Here is a 16,443-nt window from a genome sequence, read left to right on the forward strand (position 1 = left end):
TTTATGAGATCAGTGTTTTAAGCCTGTTGCATCGTGAGAGAATGCCATTGAGTTTTCTGTCAGAATAATTATAAATAAATTAAGTTTCTTTTATAGTTGTTTTTAAACCAAATTTTAATTTTCTTAAATTGGGAATATGTATATTCTGTGCTCAGTAATAATTTATTTAATTCAGAATAACTTTTTGTACCATCATCAAGTGTACAAAGTAAACAAATTTTCCTTAAGTATAAGCCTTGAGGGGCTGCTGGGTGTCTCAGTCAGTTAAATGTCTGACTCTTGGTTTCCGGAAACTCAGGTCATGATCTTGGGGTCATGAGATTGAGCTCCGCTTCAGGCTCTGCACTCAACATGGAGTCTGCTTGAGAGTCTCTTTCCCTCTCCCTCCCCCTCGCTCCCTCCCCTGTTCACATGCTCTCTCTCTTTCTAAAATAAATAAATAAAACCTTTAATTAAATAAATAAACAACAAATACTGAACCGAAATAAAATTTTCATGCCATCTTTGTCTAAAAAATGTGGTGTTCCTTAGTGGTCCAGTGAACCATGATGACACATGATAGTCATCCAGTTTGGGATCATGGGCCTCCGGGAAAAGAGGAAATCATACTGCAGCTCAGCAGGAAAGTTTAAAGAACCTAAATAATCCCTCTGAGAACCTGTAGTATCTTTCTTGGTTTCTAACCTGGTAGGATGCCTCCCACTTCTTATTAGAGTCCAACTGCTTATTTACACAGATGGAGTTTAAATAAATTTAACTTGAATGGTATGATGTGAAAATTTTATTTGTGATGTAAAACTACTCTTTGTTTATTGCGGTACCTTCCTAACATAAGCATATTGAATATCCTAGGGTAACCACGGTGATCATAAACCTGAGTATCTTTGCATTTATCACTGAAAGATTCTATGATGGTTCTCAAAATTAGCCTATTTATGCTGGTGTCATGCACACTAACTGGCCTCTCTTCTAGTCTTTTCTGTCTCTAAAACGTGGAAAAGTATGTTTGTACCCAAGTAATAGCAGGTAGTCACGGGTTCTGCCTCTGCCCAAATCTGTGTTCTTCCCATATACTGCACAGAAAACACTTCCCCCACCTGTGTTATAGATAATCCCACATATTAGCTAATATAGGAAGGAAGCCAAGTAACATCTTATTTTAAAACTAACTTCACATTTTTCTTTTAACCTAATCATTTCACTTCTGAGTATGGTATGTGGTTGTCCCAAGGAATATAAAATCTAATAGTCTGATGAGTACTTGACAGTGTATGCTCTTTGTTTTCTTTTTTTTGCTTTCTATTGCACATATCACAGTCACTTTTTAAAAACCAAACCTCCAAGAGCCTAGCTTATATTAGTAAAATCATTATGGTATTAGTTATAACATTATGTGACAAGACCCAAGCATATGAAATAAGGCTGTTATGACCAAGCATTGGAGCTTGCAAGTATTCCCAAGTTATCCAGGCAATCATAATGACTATTTAAAATTTATCTTTTTCCATTTTACCTTTTCTGTTTCCTTGGCATGGCAAAACCTGAAGTTTCTTTTGTTAAAGCCAAGTGATTTTATAATATGTTTATAAAATCACACATTTTTTTCCTGGAAAAAAAGTGTATTGTTTGTTTTATTTGCATTAAAAAAATTGCATGCTCTCCTGTATTTTATAACCTTTGGTTTATGCAGGAATATGCTGAATTTCAGTATCGGAGGAGGCACAGACAACAACGCCGTCGAGGAGATGTGCACAGTCTGCTCAGTAACCCTCCAGACCCTGATGAGCCAAGTGAAAGCACTTTAGGTAAGCTCTTGAGTTGGCTATGTTTTCGTCTCTTCATTCTCCTGAATTCATTCTAAAAACTGGCTAATCTAAATGTTTGTGAAATAGTTTATAGTGCAGATATACAATCAATGTTCAGATGCTTCAAATGTCACAGGACACAGAAAACCAGGGAGATTAAGAATTTGGGCTGTGGAGTCAGCCATACCTGGATTCGTGACCCCTTCTCTGCTTTGTGTTGGTGTGAAACTTTAGTCAAGTTCACTTAACCTCTCCAAGCTTCAGTCTCCTCATTCCAAAGAAGCAGTAATAACAGTGCCACTTTGTGGGCTCACTGTGAGCATTAAATGAGAGAATGCGCGTAAAACCCTTAAACACTAGTAGCACCTAGTGAACATTCAGTAAATTGTAGCTCTTGATCATTGTTACTATGTTCATGAAATATTTTTCTCCTAGCCTCAGACCTCCTCTAAAACATTCTTTAAAAGAGAGAAGATTTCTGGTATTAGAGATAAATGATTTTAATTATCAACTTTTAACTTAATTTAACTAATGTTAAAATGTTAATGGAAAATCTTCGAACTATAATGTCAGCAGATCGTCTTTAATAAATCAGGATCAGGGGCGCCTGGGTGGTGGCTCAGTCGTTAAGTGTCCGCCTTCGGCTCAGGTCATGATCCCAGTGGGCTCCCTGCTCAGCGGGAAACCTGCTTCTCCCTCTCCCACTCCCCCTGCTGTGTTCCCTCTCTTGCTGTCTCTCTCTCTCTCTGTCAAATAAATAAAATCTTTAAAAAAAAAATAAATCAGGACAGTGAGCCTAAAGATTTGTTCTTTGGGCTATTATAATTTCAAAATTCTTTAGTTTTAAGAACTCTGAAAAGTAATATACCTTTATTTGTCATTGCTTAAGGAAAAAGGAATGGGTGGCATTTGCATTATGAATAGAACTATATTTTATAGTTCTATGAATAGAACTATAGAACTAAATATATAGTGCAAACAAAAAAGTAAAGAACAATCATGTGTTTGAAGTAGTAGTATTAGATATATATATTAGATATATATATATATTACACATATATATGTATATATATATATACACACATATATATACATAAATATATTTAAATATATATATATAAATATATATATATTTTTTAAAATAAGGGAAGCCAGTTAGCGCCCCCTTTTGGAACCCAATGCAGGACTTGAACCCACAACCCTGAGATCAAGACCTGAGCTGAGATCAAAAGTCAGATGCCTAACTCACAGCCACCCAGGTGCCCCAGTATTAGATATATTTTGATGAGACAAATATGGAGGAGAAATCTCTGAAAGATTAAATGAACATGGGTTTTCAACAGCACTGAAAAGAGAAATTGTTGGCCGAAAGAAAAAGATGGGTGAAGTCTTGTATGACTGACTTGTCTCTGGTTCCACTTGCATTGAAACAGACATCGCAGATGGTGGCAGTGGCCGCAGGCCTGGCGCCTCGGTGGTGAGCTCCACGTCTATGAGCGTGCTGCACACCTCTTCCCTGCGCGACTACACCCCTGCCAGTCGCTCGGAAAACCAGGACTCTCTTCAGGTAGCCTTCCTGGGCAGCCTCGTCGCCCTGTTCATGCTCTTTCTCTGTTTAGCCTGGCTTCCTATTTTTACTTTTATTGTTTTCCTTTTTCTTCTTTTCATTCTTAAACCTTTGTTTTGGAGATGTGGTACCAGAGTTCTCTTAAGGAATTTTTTTTCCCTTTAGCATGGGCAAGGAGAAAATTAAAAACAAGATTTGAGTAGATAAAAAAAAATTATGTATAAATAGAGGTAATATTTATTATCTTTAGCAAAAGAATAGTTGGCAAACCTCGTTGAGTTAAATGATTTTTCCTTTTAAAGTTTAAAGTGATTTTTACTTTCTGTCACCTCAGGCTCTGAGTTCCTTGGATGAAGATGATCCCAATATACTTCTTGCAATACAGTTATCACTGCAAGAATCCGGGCTGGCCATTGATGAGGAAAATAGAGACTTCCTCAATAATGAGGCATCCTTAGGAGCGATAGGCACCTCTTTACCTTCTAGGCTAGACTCGGTCCCCAGGAATACAGATAGCCCTCGGGCTGCGATGAGCAGCTCTGAGCTGTTGGAACTTGGTGACAGCCTCATGAGATTAGGAGGAGAAAGTGACCCATTTTCAACTGACGGTCTGAGTTCACAGCCTCTCAGTGAGGCAAGAAGTGAATTCTATCCATCCAGTGACCCCGACTCATCTGGCCAGGATGCCAACATCAATGACAATCTTCTTGGCAATATCATGGCTTGGTTTCATGACATGAACCCTCAGAGTATTGCCCTGATTCCTCCAGCAGCTACAGAAATCAGTGCAGATTCCCAGCTCCCCTGTGTCAAAGATGAGTCAGAAGGTGTGAGGGATGTGGATCTGGTGCCACCGGAAGAAGATTCAGTGTTTGAAGATGCTGTGGTCAGTGAAGGTAGAGGAACCCAAATAGAAGAAGAAAATCCTCGGGAAGAAAATAATCTGGCTGGGGAGGCAGCATCTCCGGCTGGTAATAGTGGTAATGAGGTAGCCAACAAGGGGGATGGTTCAGATGTTTCAAGTCCAACACCTCAAACCTCAAGTGACTGGCTTGAACAAGTCCATTTAGTGTGAACTGAAGACCTTGGGCTCCAAATGAATCACAGGTACAGATGGTATTCTAGTGGAGTATGCTTTATAGAGACTTGATCCACTCAATTCCAACTCAATTTTAAACCACTGATGCTAGGGTTGAATACGAAGGAGTTCCCTTGAATGGTAGCTTCATTTCTGATTTTAACCTTACAGGGAATTTCTTTTGTATTTAAAGGGATAGCTTTTCCCCTTTGTGCTGACAAAAAAGAAGAGTAAGAGAAACACAAATGGAATGAGTAGGCCAGATTCCACATTCTGAGGAAATACAGTCCTCTGTTTAGCCTAAGGTTGACAGTACTTAAATTGAACGTTTAAATTAAAGGCTTACTCCCTAATCCTTGGGTGGTTTTTCCTCTTTTAAAGAAAAAAGTTTTCTTCATTTTAGAAGTTACTTTGAACAGATCTAATAACATTTCGTTCCTCAGTCTGTTTGTGCTCTTCCATCACTTTCTTCCTTCCTTTCTGTCTGAGCAGTGTGAATTGAGGTATCCAAGGCTTCTCCCTAGTGCTGCATCTACCACAGTGTAGTTTTCGTATTCACATCAAGCAAAGATTTCTTGTCATGTCTATTACAGTCCACTTGTGCCAAACTGACTCATGCGCTGACTAACAAGGCGGTAGGCGTGCAGTGTCCTGAAGGGCTCCAGAGGAGTCTCGGCCTTCTCGGGAGTTAAAGGTGCCACTTGGTAGCAGTGATATTCCAGAATTGAATGGGCTTTTGTTGCCATGGAGACTGCATTTAAATAAATGTAGCCTGTAGCTTAAGTTAACTAAACCTAATGCTGCTGTTAAAAACAGTTTATTTTAATATTAAAATACAGTTGATTAGCAACAGCGGTGCTGTATTTTAAGAGACACTTTATTGGAAGTGCAATCATAGTTCTTTGTTTTCACACTTTTACAGTGCATTCTAATTACTAATGGGTGCAATTACTTTTAATGGTAAGTGTTTTATAAAATAGAAAAAAAAGTGGAGTTTTCATGAGTTATAGTAAATCCCACAATTATTAAAAAATTCAATAAAACATCCTGCGCAACATGTTACCGTGCCTTTGCCTAACTAAATGGATAGTTGCCAGTTAAATAAGTGAGTAATTCAAATTTCAGTGTCTCTTCTGAAGTAACTATGCTATGAATTGCAAAGACCTCCATAAAACCACCCATGGCCTTGCCTTTACAGTAAATATAACAACTAAATGTTCAGTTTGTTTGCCTAAATAGCAAATGCTGACATGTGTTTGTTCTATTGCACAATACTCATTTGCTGTGTGATTACTGTTTAGTGTTGAAAAAAATCAACTTCCTAGTTATCAGTGTCTTACTGTGAAGAAAATACTGGTCATAGTTGTAATTAAGATACAATGGTACAGTGTGTAATTAAAACTAGAGTAAACTGTTGGAATGGCTGTTTTACTTACATATTATCAAAACTAGCATAACACAAACAAAATAGATATGCAACACTCCGTTTAATGTTTTGCCAGATTCTTACCAGAAATCTACTGATACCAAAATTTCAGTACTGAGTGTGTACAGGCAAGTCCTGGGCTAGGTACAAGGTTATATTAGTATTGATATCCATGTGAGTTGTGATTATGGTTTTTGATTAATTTTTTTCTTCTCCAGAACCTGCTTTTGAAATTCTTGTCCTTCGAATTTGTATGGCTAGGACATTATATTAGAGTACTTAATATTCCCCAGGTTCCCTTGGAATAAACTGTGTGTGAATTGCTCCTATGCCATGGGTATCAAAGATCCACATTAGCTTTTATTTCCGCAATTATCAGGAACGTCGATATCAATCCCCATTAAATTAGTTGGGGAAAATATTAACTTTGTCTACAGTGTATTACTGTATATTAAACTGAAACAGTCCATTAAAGGATTTTTTTACAAATTTATTTTGGATTAAAAATAGCGACACCAATCAGTTTCTAGACCAAGCTGTAATTTTTCAATAGAAAGAGTCTTTGTATCACATTGAGGCATCTTGCAAAGCTGCAGTAAGGTGAGGAAGAGTGGTCCGTGTGAAGACAGTGTATGTGATGGGTTCCGGCTCTTTGCACCTTGTGCAGTCCCCTTTGTTTCTGTGCTGTTATCTCCTGAGCATGAAAAATGATCATTATTCAATTTGTATTTCCTTGGTACATATTTTAAAAACAACACAGTCATTGACTTTACAATTATTCAGAAATAAAGTTTGGCAAAGCCTATTTTGTAAACAAGTTAATTTTATAATGTAAAAAAAAAAATTACTCTAACCTTGACTTGTTATTTGCACTTTCATAGTCTATACTTGATACATTCCCACTTTATATACAGTAGGATTCTACAAACGTGTAGATGTCTGGCCAAATGAATGCTGTTAATAATATGTAAAATTCTTTGATTAAACATTTATTACTTAAACTACTTCACTTTTGTCTCATTACATTATAGACTTTGTTTTAACCAAGTCAGGAAGCTGATTTTCTTCAAATTAAATTCCCTCCAATATAATGGGATTAATTTGGTTCTGACATGTAATTGATTAGTGCCTAATATTTTTTTACACTAGCCCACTTCCTATTTTATACCCCCAAGATAAACTCCAAAACACTGCATGACAATGTGTTAAAACCATTGTGACTTCACTGCTCCTTTTATTTGCATCACCGTAGCTTTCAGGAGAAAAGTGTTACGATTTTTCCTTGAAATCTCCAATAGAAACACACAGAAAAAGAATTTTAAGGTATTTTGTAAAATTGCTTAGGACAGGAAAAATTTGTATGCCATATGAATAGAAACACTATCATTTTATTATTCTGTCCCTTCTCAGTTACCGAAACAGCCTTTGCATCTGAAGTTCCGGTTTCGTGGAGTCTGCGGGTGAGAACCACTTAGTCATGTCATTGTATTTATGCTTTTCATTGTGTGGATCTAAAGCTTAACCACTAATGTCCATCTGCTGAATTATTCTTCAAATGTTTACTGCAGCCACTGATCTCATTTTTGTTCTTTTAGTCCTCAAATATTGTTGTTTACCTGTCATGAATTAAAACCTGAGACTTACCGAAGTTTGCTTGTAATCTTAAAAGTTATAGTTAGTGTGTCTCTGAAGAGTAAAATCTTGGAATCTAAGTAACAAATTTGGGGAGTTTTTTTAAGGCTGAAATAAAAACTCCATAGGAAAAAAAATTGTCATGTGCTCTGCACTGGGGCTGAGTGGTATTATCTCAGCATTGGGCCATCGGGATAATCACTGGGTCTTCTCCTTAGCAACAGTATGTTACTGCCTTGTCAGCCGTCATCCTCTCACCACAATAGTATAATTCTTTCTAGAAAAATAGAAGTGGCTCTTTCTAGATTATTGAGTGGCCATCCTTATTTTAGGAACAGCAGTTCCTAAAGAACTTAGTTCTTAAAGAAAGGTGGGCCAGAAAAGTTTTCTTTAGTTCTCTGTTCCACTTAGGACTGACAGATGGCTGACAAAATGTGAGTGGTGGGCGAATTTTGAAGGACTTATCCTTCTTCAGTCTTTGAAACTATAGTTTGAAGATATTCTAGATTGGGCTGTATATCATTTTGTAGCCAGCTATTGCACAAGGGCCTCGCCTGCACAAGGCATCAGTTTACAGAGTGAGAGATACATACATGAAAGGACAAACAGAACACAATATAGGAAAGGCTAATTGTCCGACAAGACAGTCCAGTTCTCTTGCACCTCTTCTGCGCCCACACACTTTGCTGGGTGTCCCAAGACTGCAAAGCCTAAAGACAGTTTTACCTGGGTATTTCTCAGGATTTATGCAATTAGTAACCTTGAGGACAGGGAGCAGGTATGCTGTAAAAGCAGTGGACTCCTCACCCTCAGTGTTCCTCAGCTGCATGCTTGGCATCCATCCGGGCCCATTGCATTGCCCCTGTGGAACTAGGGACAAGGGGAACTGCCACAAACATGCCGATGTTCATTCTGCAGGCTGTGTCATGAATGCTAAATAAAATCCTTGGCCTCTGACCCAAGAGTCTTGTGTCTTCTGTCAGCATCCATGATACCGTGACAGGCCAGCTTACTTACTGGTTCTTACTGATAGGGTAAAAATCAAATCCCAGACCTGACAGCTTTGGCAATGGGGATGGAATGCTGACAGAGAAATGATTTTTCTGGAAGAGGAACCATGGGTCAGATTTGGGAATACGAGACTCCCTGGAATCTATCTGGTAGTGAACTCTCTCCTCCAAATGATAGATGAGGGGTTGGGGGAGAGTAAGGGTTCCCACTGTCCTACTTACTACTGAACAGAAGTTCAGCTAATATTTAAAGGCTTAGCCAGAAAAGCTAAGATTGAAACAAACTGCCCAAATGGTGCCTTGATGGTTGGTGACTTCTGCAGGCAGGCAGAGGAAGGAATATTTTCATGACAAGGGATCAGCAATTCCTGTGACTATCCGAAAGGCAGATATAGTTCCTGAATCAAGGAGTCCCCAAACATAAAATAAATAGTATCAGTGGTAAGAACCTTGCTTTTTGATTGAGAGCTTTGGGTGGACCAAAAACTTTAGAAGTTGATTTGGTTGGGCTGCAAGCAATCGTGGCACTGTTCCCATGCAAAAGTGCATGCAGGACAGGTGGCCCTCGCAGCTGGCAATGATGACAAGGTGCTCAGTACTGGAGTGACGGTGGTGCCAAAGACTGCTGGGTGGGTGTAGAGAAGAAAAGCCCCTGGGCCCTGGTTCTTTCTGGATGCTGACGGGCATCACCACTGCCACGGGAGAGGTAGTTGGGGCACTGACTCTGGAGCAAAGGGCTAAAGGAGAAAAAAGCCAACAGTTAAGTTCTCTCTCCACAGGCTAGCCTCCCGCACCTCCTCAGGTTTCCAACCCTCATGGTTGGGGGTAGCAGAATCTGGCACCTATATGCCACCTGCTGTAGCTCCTGACTCACACATTCTATACTTCTGTTGGGAAAGGCATTTGGATGAGCTCCGCAGCAGAGAAGGCAGGCTTCCCTTGTGAATGAGGCCCTTTGGGTGATTCAATATAATGTCACAACTTCCAAAACCGAATGTCTATTGGAACTGATGTGTTATGTGCCCAGAAGTACCCATCTCATAATTTTCATGGGGTTTCTCCCTTTCAGGGACTGCCATATGTAGAGAAGTGACAGGGACACATAAATCACTCCCCAATTAGCCTCCTTGTCCTCCCCTCTCCAGTGGTCCGCTGGAAACAATAAAGAACCCAGGAGGAGAAAGGGAATGCACTCCTTTGGTTTAAGTACTTAGGGCCATTTCCCAGCACAACATTGCCACCTGTCTGATGCAGCCACCAAGTACACCCATTTTGGGGAAATTCCACTGTTAACCAGCTCCTAGGCTTTTGTTTGAAACTGAATGCCTGACCCATGGAGGCCTTGTGACTCACTGGTATGACATCTCCAATTTGGAGTGAGTCAACTGTACTTAGAATCTAATTAACCTGGGCCCATCAGGCCTTGCAAGTCAAATAGAAACAATGTTAGAAGAGGTATATTTGAGAGCGCGACTAACCTGACTATAGCATAAGTATCTCAATTTTACATGAAAAAAATTAGTAGCGGGCGCCTGGGTGGCTCAGTCGGTTGGGCGACTGCCTTCGGCTCGGGTCATGATCCTGGAGTCCCGGGATCGAGTCCCACATCGGGCTCCCTGCTCGGCAGGGAGTCTGCTTCCCTCTGACCCTCTTCTTCCCTCTCGTGCTCTCTATCTCTCATTCTCTCTCTCTCAAATAAATAAATAAAATCTTTTAAAAAAAAATTAGTAGCTACCCCTTCAGGAGATATTTTGAGCCCAACTTCACTGCCTGAAGCAAAGTCACTGGCTTAGTGGGGGTCTCAGTTCATAGAATGCCTGTACTTGTTTCAATTGCTTGTCAGCAATTTCTACCAAGTCCCAGCAAAATTTCCTTAAAAACTATAGATAACACAATTCTAAAATTTCTATGGAAAGGCAAAAAAACTAAAATAGCTAAAAAGCTAAAAACTACTTTGAAAAGGAAAAATTAAGTGGAAGGAATCATTCTCAATTTCAAGACTTCAGTAGTCAAGACTGTGATACTGGGGGAAGGATAGACACATAGATATATAGAAGATGGAGAATCAAAAACAACCCCATACAGATACCATCAACTGACTTTGACAAAGGTACCAAAACAATAAATAGAGGAAGGATAGTTTTTTCAATAAATGGTGCTGGAATAATTGGTTTTGAAATGGACGAAATTATGAACGTCTACCTAAACCTCACACTTCACATAAAATTTAAAATGGATCACAAATTTAAATGTAAATATAAAACTTTCAGGAAAAAAATAGTAGAAAATCTTCATGATCCAGATTAAGCAAAAAATTCTCCCACTTGATACCAAAAGTATGATCCATAAAAGAAAACATTGATAAACTGGACTTCATCAAAATTTAGCACTTTGCAAGAGATCCCTGTGAAGGTGAAAAGCTGCAGACTGAGAAGATTTGCAGACCATGTATCTAGAATATATAAAGAACTCTCAAAACTCAGCAGTAAAAAGACAATCCAGCATAAAATGGACAAAAGACATGAAGAAACATTTTGCCGAAAAAGATACGTGGCTACCAAATGAGCACGCGAAAAGTTCAACACCACTATCCACCAGGAAATACAAATTAAAATCACAGTAAGACACAGTCCGTGCCTATACAACTGGCTAAAATAAACAGTATCAACATCAAATGCTGGTAAACATGCAGAGAAACTGGATCACCCGGGTACCACTGGTGGGAACATGATGGCACAGCCACCCTGGAAAATAGTTGGGTAGTTTCTTTAAGAACCAAGCATCCACTTACCATAGGTCCCAGCACTTGCACTCCTGGAAGGAAAGTGAAAAACATGTCCACAGAAAAATCTGAATAACATAGTTATTCATAGCAGCTTTATTTGTAGAAACCAAAAACTGGAATCCACCAGAATGTCCTCTAATTAGAGGAATGGCTAACTGTGGTCTCCCCATGCAGTGGAATGCTACTCAGCAGTGAAAGGGAATGAACAACTGACACGACGGTCAACAACTGGAATGGATCTCAAAGGCATTGTGCTGAGTGAAGAAAGCCAGTTTCAAAATGTCACCTACCGTATGATTCCATACATGTAACATTTTTTGAAATGACAAGAGAGATGCAAACAATGAGTGATTATCAGGGGTTAGGGATGGTGGGGAGCAGGGAGTGGTGTGTGGCTATAAAGGGGTTGCACAAGGGACATCTTTGTGGTGATGGAATGGTCTGTCTTGGTGACGCTGTCTACATGAATCTACACGTGTGGTAAAATCACATAGAACTACGCATACACATTGTACTAATGTCAGTTTCCTGGTTCTGATACTGTACCTTATATAAGAACCATTGGGGGAAACTGGGTAAAGAGTACACAGGACCTCTCTACATTTTCTTTGTAATTTCCTGTGAATCTGTAATTATTTCAAAATAAAAAGTTAAAAAGAAAGATAGCAGGCCAAATTTGGCATGCGAGCTATGGTTTGCTGACTGCATCTTTAGAGCAAAAATCAGATAAAAGGTTATCTTAGTGCATTATGAGCTGCAACTTGGGAACCATCGATGAGATCTTCAGCAGTGGCTTTGTTTCAAAGACTTTGATTAAGTAAATATACTGAAACTGCCAACATTTGTTCTTGACGGTAGTGTCAAGTATATGCCATGGACATTTTGGCCATTGATGTTCTTTTGAGCCTCTGAGTGCCAGGGGGCATACTGATTTTAAAAAGAACAAGGCTAACTGTGAAATAATAGCCTTTAACATGAGTAGTTTCACCAAGGCCCTTTTGTATTAGATAGATATGTGTGCTCATCGAAACTCGTCTAGAGGGCGCCTGGGTGGCTCAGTTGGTTAAGCGACTGCCTTCGGCTCAGGTCATGATCCTGGAGTCCTGGGATCGAGTCCCACATCGGGCTTCCTGCTCAGCGGGGAGTCTGCTTCTCCCTCTGACCCTCTTCCCTCTCGTGCTTTCTATCTCTCATTCTCTCTCTCTCTCAAATAAATAAATAAAATCTTTAAAAAAAAAAAAAAAAGAAACTCGTCTAGAGCTAGAGGAGGGAATACCCGTTTGGGATAATATAAGAACAGAAGTAAAAAGTAAATTACAGATTGCCCCATATTTGTGGGCATTATAGAAAGTATAACCTGAATTCTATGGATTCTCCTGTTTCTTTTCCTGTAAGCTTCCACGACCCTGTTGTGGACATCCAAAGTTGATGTACAAAGGTGCTGCATATCACTGGATTTGAGGCCACTCCTGACAGATTTTCAAACGGGGGACCCTTCTCAAAAGACAAATTTCTTGGGGCGCCTGGGTGGCTCAGTCATTGAGCTTCTGCTTTCGGCTCAGGTCATGGTCCCAGGGTCCTGGGATCAAGCCCCGCAATGGGCTCCCTGCTCAGCAGGGACCCTGCTTCTCCCTTTACTGTTCCCTCTGCTTGTGCTCTCTCTCTCTGTCAAATAAATAAAGAGACACAACAAGAGTGGGAACACAAGCAGGGGGAGTGGGAGAGGGAGAAGCAGGCCTCTGGCAGAGCAGAGAACCCAATGCGGAGCTTGATCCCAGGACCCTGGGATCATGACCTGAGCCAAAGGCAGACGCTTGCTTAACCGACTGAGCCATCCAGATGCCCCTCAAAAGACAAATTTCTAATATTGGTAATAAATTAATCTCATCAGATAGACTGATGCCTAGAGGTGTGGCTTAGAGTCCTTACTAAATGCAGAAGTAAAAAGATTGCCATGGATGTATTAGAATTTCTTTTAATCAAGTCACTGCTATGTAACGGCAGATACAGTAGACTCTCAATAGGCTGTGTGTGGTTGAGAACATTGCCCAGACAATGGAAATGCCTGATGTGGTGCTGGGACAGCAGAAACTTAAGAATGAAATCAGCCAGCATGTCCCTGTTATATACAGGAAGGTTTTCTCGATGCCAGGAGAGTATGCAAAACCTCAAGCTTCCCAGCTGAATTTTCTTCTTTTATGGAATTAATTCACCAGGACTCTGGTATCAAAGCCTTTGTCAGGTACACACATGGCAATGTTTGTTAATGTATCCAGACCCAGGAGCTTTAGAGGGTCCTCCCAGATTTTAAAGTCCCTTTCTCTTCTACTTGCTCATATTTCAGAAGTTACGCTCATCTTCAGGACTTTGCCGGTAAGTAATCAGAGATTATAAACCCAATAAGAAACTCTACTATGGAGGTAGGGGCTAATCTGAAATAACAGGTTACCAAAAAGTCAGGTGTATGTGACTGTAGTGCTTGTACTTAAAATTCAAATATCTTACTTGAGATCTGTAAATTCAGTTAAATCTAGAAATGAAGCTTTATGGTAAATCATTCTAGAGAGACCAGAAGAGACCATCTAATTCCCCCCTGCACAATTCATTCATGCTGGAAATAGCCCCTTCTCGTTGGCATGCCAGATACTGAAGGCGTTCAGACTCAAAAGGCTTCCCTGGGAGCAAATAGATTGCTTGAGATAGAATTTACATACAGTAATTATACTGTATTATTATAAAGTATTATAGTGATTTCTATAGAGTCAATTCTGTAGAACTTGAAACCAAAAATTTCCTACACTTGCCAGGTGCTATATTTGTAAGAGAGAATATATAGAAGCATTCCCTGCATGTATATATTATACATAGCAGAAATCTCAAAAATTCAACTATGCGTATCTGGTAGTTAACAAAAACATACCTTCCCAAAGCAATTTATGATAGCTTTTATACTTCAATAACATTACTTCAAACACGCTGTGCTTGTCAATTCATCTATTAGGATCTTAACATTTTAATCATGTAAATGATGGGTTAGCAACCTTTTCTGTAAAAATCCAGCTGGTAAATATTTTAGACTTTGCAGGCCACACAGTCTCTGTGGCTACTATTCCATTCTGCTGTTGGAGCACAAAACCATTCATAGACAATAAGTAAATGAATGGCTGTGGTGTGTTCTAATATAAAAACAAACTAGATTTGGTTCAGGGGCCTTAGTTTGCTGAACTCTGGTATAAATGAACTGTCCATATGTATAATGTTTGTATTAGGAGACGGTGCCAGGGCATTTAATACCTTGATAATATTTTCCCTGTAAGACCCTTCTCCAAAGCAGGCTTGCTTTCCCCCCAACCCCATCTCCATAAGATTCCTTTATATGGTATGGCCTTTAATCTTCATTTTGCTCAAGATCCAGTTCAAAGTTTTTCCGTGCTTGTTGTTGGTTTACTGTATAGTTTCTGATCTAGGCTCAGTCTGTTTTCTTTCTCCAGTGAAGCTCTCCCCATATTGGGCATCTCTTAACTTCTGTGGCAGTAACAGGTTAATCTCATGTCAGTAACCTACCTCCCTTTGTACAAGTGGTAGCTTTTTGAATCAGAATCACTGGAAAGAAGGTAAAGGAATTTGGCTCAGCAAACCCCTGGAGATTCTAACTGAAATTAAAGTCCACTGTTACCTCCAGGTTCTCCTCAGTTCCACATCTCTCCAATTGGCTACAATTTAGGAAAAAGACGGGAGGATGGGCAAGGGTCTTCTAGGTGTCTGGGGCTTGGCTTGCAGCAATTTGAGAAACATACACCCGCACTAAGAATTTCAGAATTGCACGTTGAAGGTTCAACTCACTCAAAATTTGTCCCTACTGGCACCTGGTTTTCCTTTAGGAGACAAGGAAATGGCAGAAACTTTCTAAAGCAGTGGTTAGGATGGCAAGGAATCCTAGAAAAGCTGCAAGACAAATGTCTGGCCCCAGCAGAAAACAGGTGGTATTTGCAAATTATTTTGCCCAGTCAGGTTCACTTCAATTACATGTTAGCCTAATTTATGATTAACTTTGGACCTCCGGAGGACCAAGACTAACCTCTTCAATGGAAGGAATCAAACTTCCTTTCACAGTAAGTTTTTATTCCCACAGCCTTGATTTTTCAATCAGATTCTATTTTATTTTATTCTATTTGTCTAATTTGCAATGCCATAGCATCAAAAACAGACTGTACACTGAGGCGCCTGGGTAGCTCAGGAGTTCAGCGTCTGCCTTCGGCTCAGGTCATGATCCCAGGGTCCTGGGATCGAGCCCTGCATCGGGCTCCCTGCTTCTCCCTCTCCCACCCCCCTGCTTGTGTTCCCTCTCTCGCTGTGTCTCTGGCAAATAAATAAATAAAATCTTAAAAAAAAAATTGTACAGACAACACTCGCCTAAATCTAAACTGCTGGCTAACTGATCCATTTCAGATTGATGATGAAAGAATTATGCTATTATGATCTGCAGTCATCACAGAATTATAATCCACTGTTATTGGAAAGTTTCCCAAACTAGAACTCTTTGCTCTTGATTGTGTCTATTTGGAAAAGTTCATCTGCCTTATTCACAGCCTTCTTTTCTCGAATACTTTCGATAAATGAGGAAGTTTTCCCAGTCCTCTCAGGCTGACTCCCGCATGCACAACCCTTGGCAGCCAGATCAAACCTCCTCCTCTGCTGTTCTCTGAGTCCTGATCTCTGCAGCATGGCCTCTGCAGACCCTACTTCCTCTGCTTCACATCTCCCCCCCATTTCAAAAGAGGTTGCCACAGGTACATGTTCCAATCCCTCTCTCCAGTTTTGGAAGAAAGGGCCCTGGGGCTCTTCCTGTCCCTACTCACTAGGATTTTTCTCCATTTCTCGTACCTTCAATTCCTTCCGCCTTCAAACATGCCCCAAATGTCCCCTGTCCTGGAGAGTGGAAAACCAAAAAGTAAAAAATGTCCCCCCTTTGCCTGCCTCTGCCGTTTCTCTCCTTCCAGAGGTGAAGCAACCAGACTTCCCTCTTGGGGTCTGGCCTCCCCTGCCACGATAACCGTTCCTGCCTCCGTGAAGTCTGGACTCGGTCCTCTCTGTCCCTCCAAATCAGTGATCCAGTCATTGTCAAATCCACTGGGCTTGT

The 16,443-nt window shown here is 40.2% G+C and overlaps 2 protein-coding genes across 9 annotated transcripts in view; one reads left to right on the plus strand and one right to left on the minus strand.

Moving 5' to 3' along the window:
- Positions 1 to 8,465, plus strand: part of ANKIB1 (ankyrin repeat and IBR domain containing 1) — a 145,126-nt gene extending 136,661 nt beyond the window's left edge. For 3 of the 7 annotated variants that reach the window (XM_073898803.1, XM_073898807.1, XM_073898804.1), the window contains 3 exons: positions 1,691 to 1,805; positions 3,239 to 3,372; positions 3,707 to 6,877. In XM_073898803.1, the coding sequence (XP_073754904.1) occupies positions 1,691 to 1,805; positions 3,239 to 3,372; positions 3,707 to 4,447 (990 nt within the window). In that variant the 3' untranslated portion in view covers positions 4,448 to 6,877. Of the gene's footprint in view, positions 1 to 1,690; positions 1,806 to 3,238; positions 3,373 to 3,706; positions 6,878 to 7,286 lie in introns of those variants that run through there. The other 4 variants (XM_073898806.1, XM_025872858.2, XM_073898805.1 and 1 more) reach the window with 3 other exon arrangements.
- A 173-nt stretch (positions 8,466 to 8,638) lies between these two features.
- Positions 8,639 to 16,443, minus strand: part of LOC112824888 (protein lifeguard 1-like) — a 34,787-nt gene continuing 26,982 nt past the window's right edge. Inside the window, exon 12 of one of the 2 annotated variants that reach the window (XM_073898817.1) lies at positions 8,639 to 9,255. Coding sequence is in view for 1 of the 2 variants with exons in the window: in XM_025872865.2 (XP_025728650.1) it covers positions 9,205 to 9,255 (51 nt within the window). In the remaining variant the exon portion in view is untranslated. The remainder of the gene's footprint in view (positions 9,256 to 16,443) is intronic. The other variant, XM_025872865.2, reaches the window with a different exon arrangement.

This window comes from Callorhinus ursinus, unplaced genomic scaffold (genome assembly GCF_003265705.2).
Source record: "Callorhinus ursinus isolate GAN/ISIS: 27379988/994484 unplaced genomic scaffold, GSC_fseal_2.0 scaffold12, whole genome shotgun sequence".
Lineage (NCBI taxonomy): Eukaryota > Metazoa > Chordata > Mammalia > Carnivora > Otariidae > Callorhinus > Callorhinus ursinus.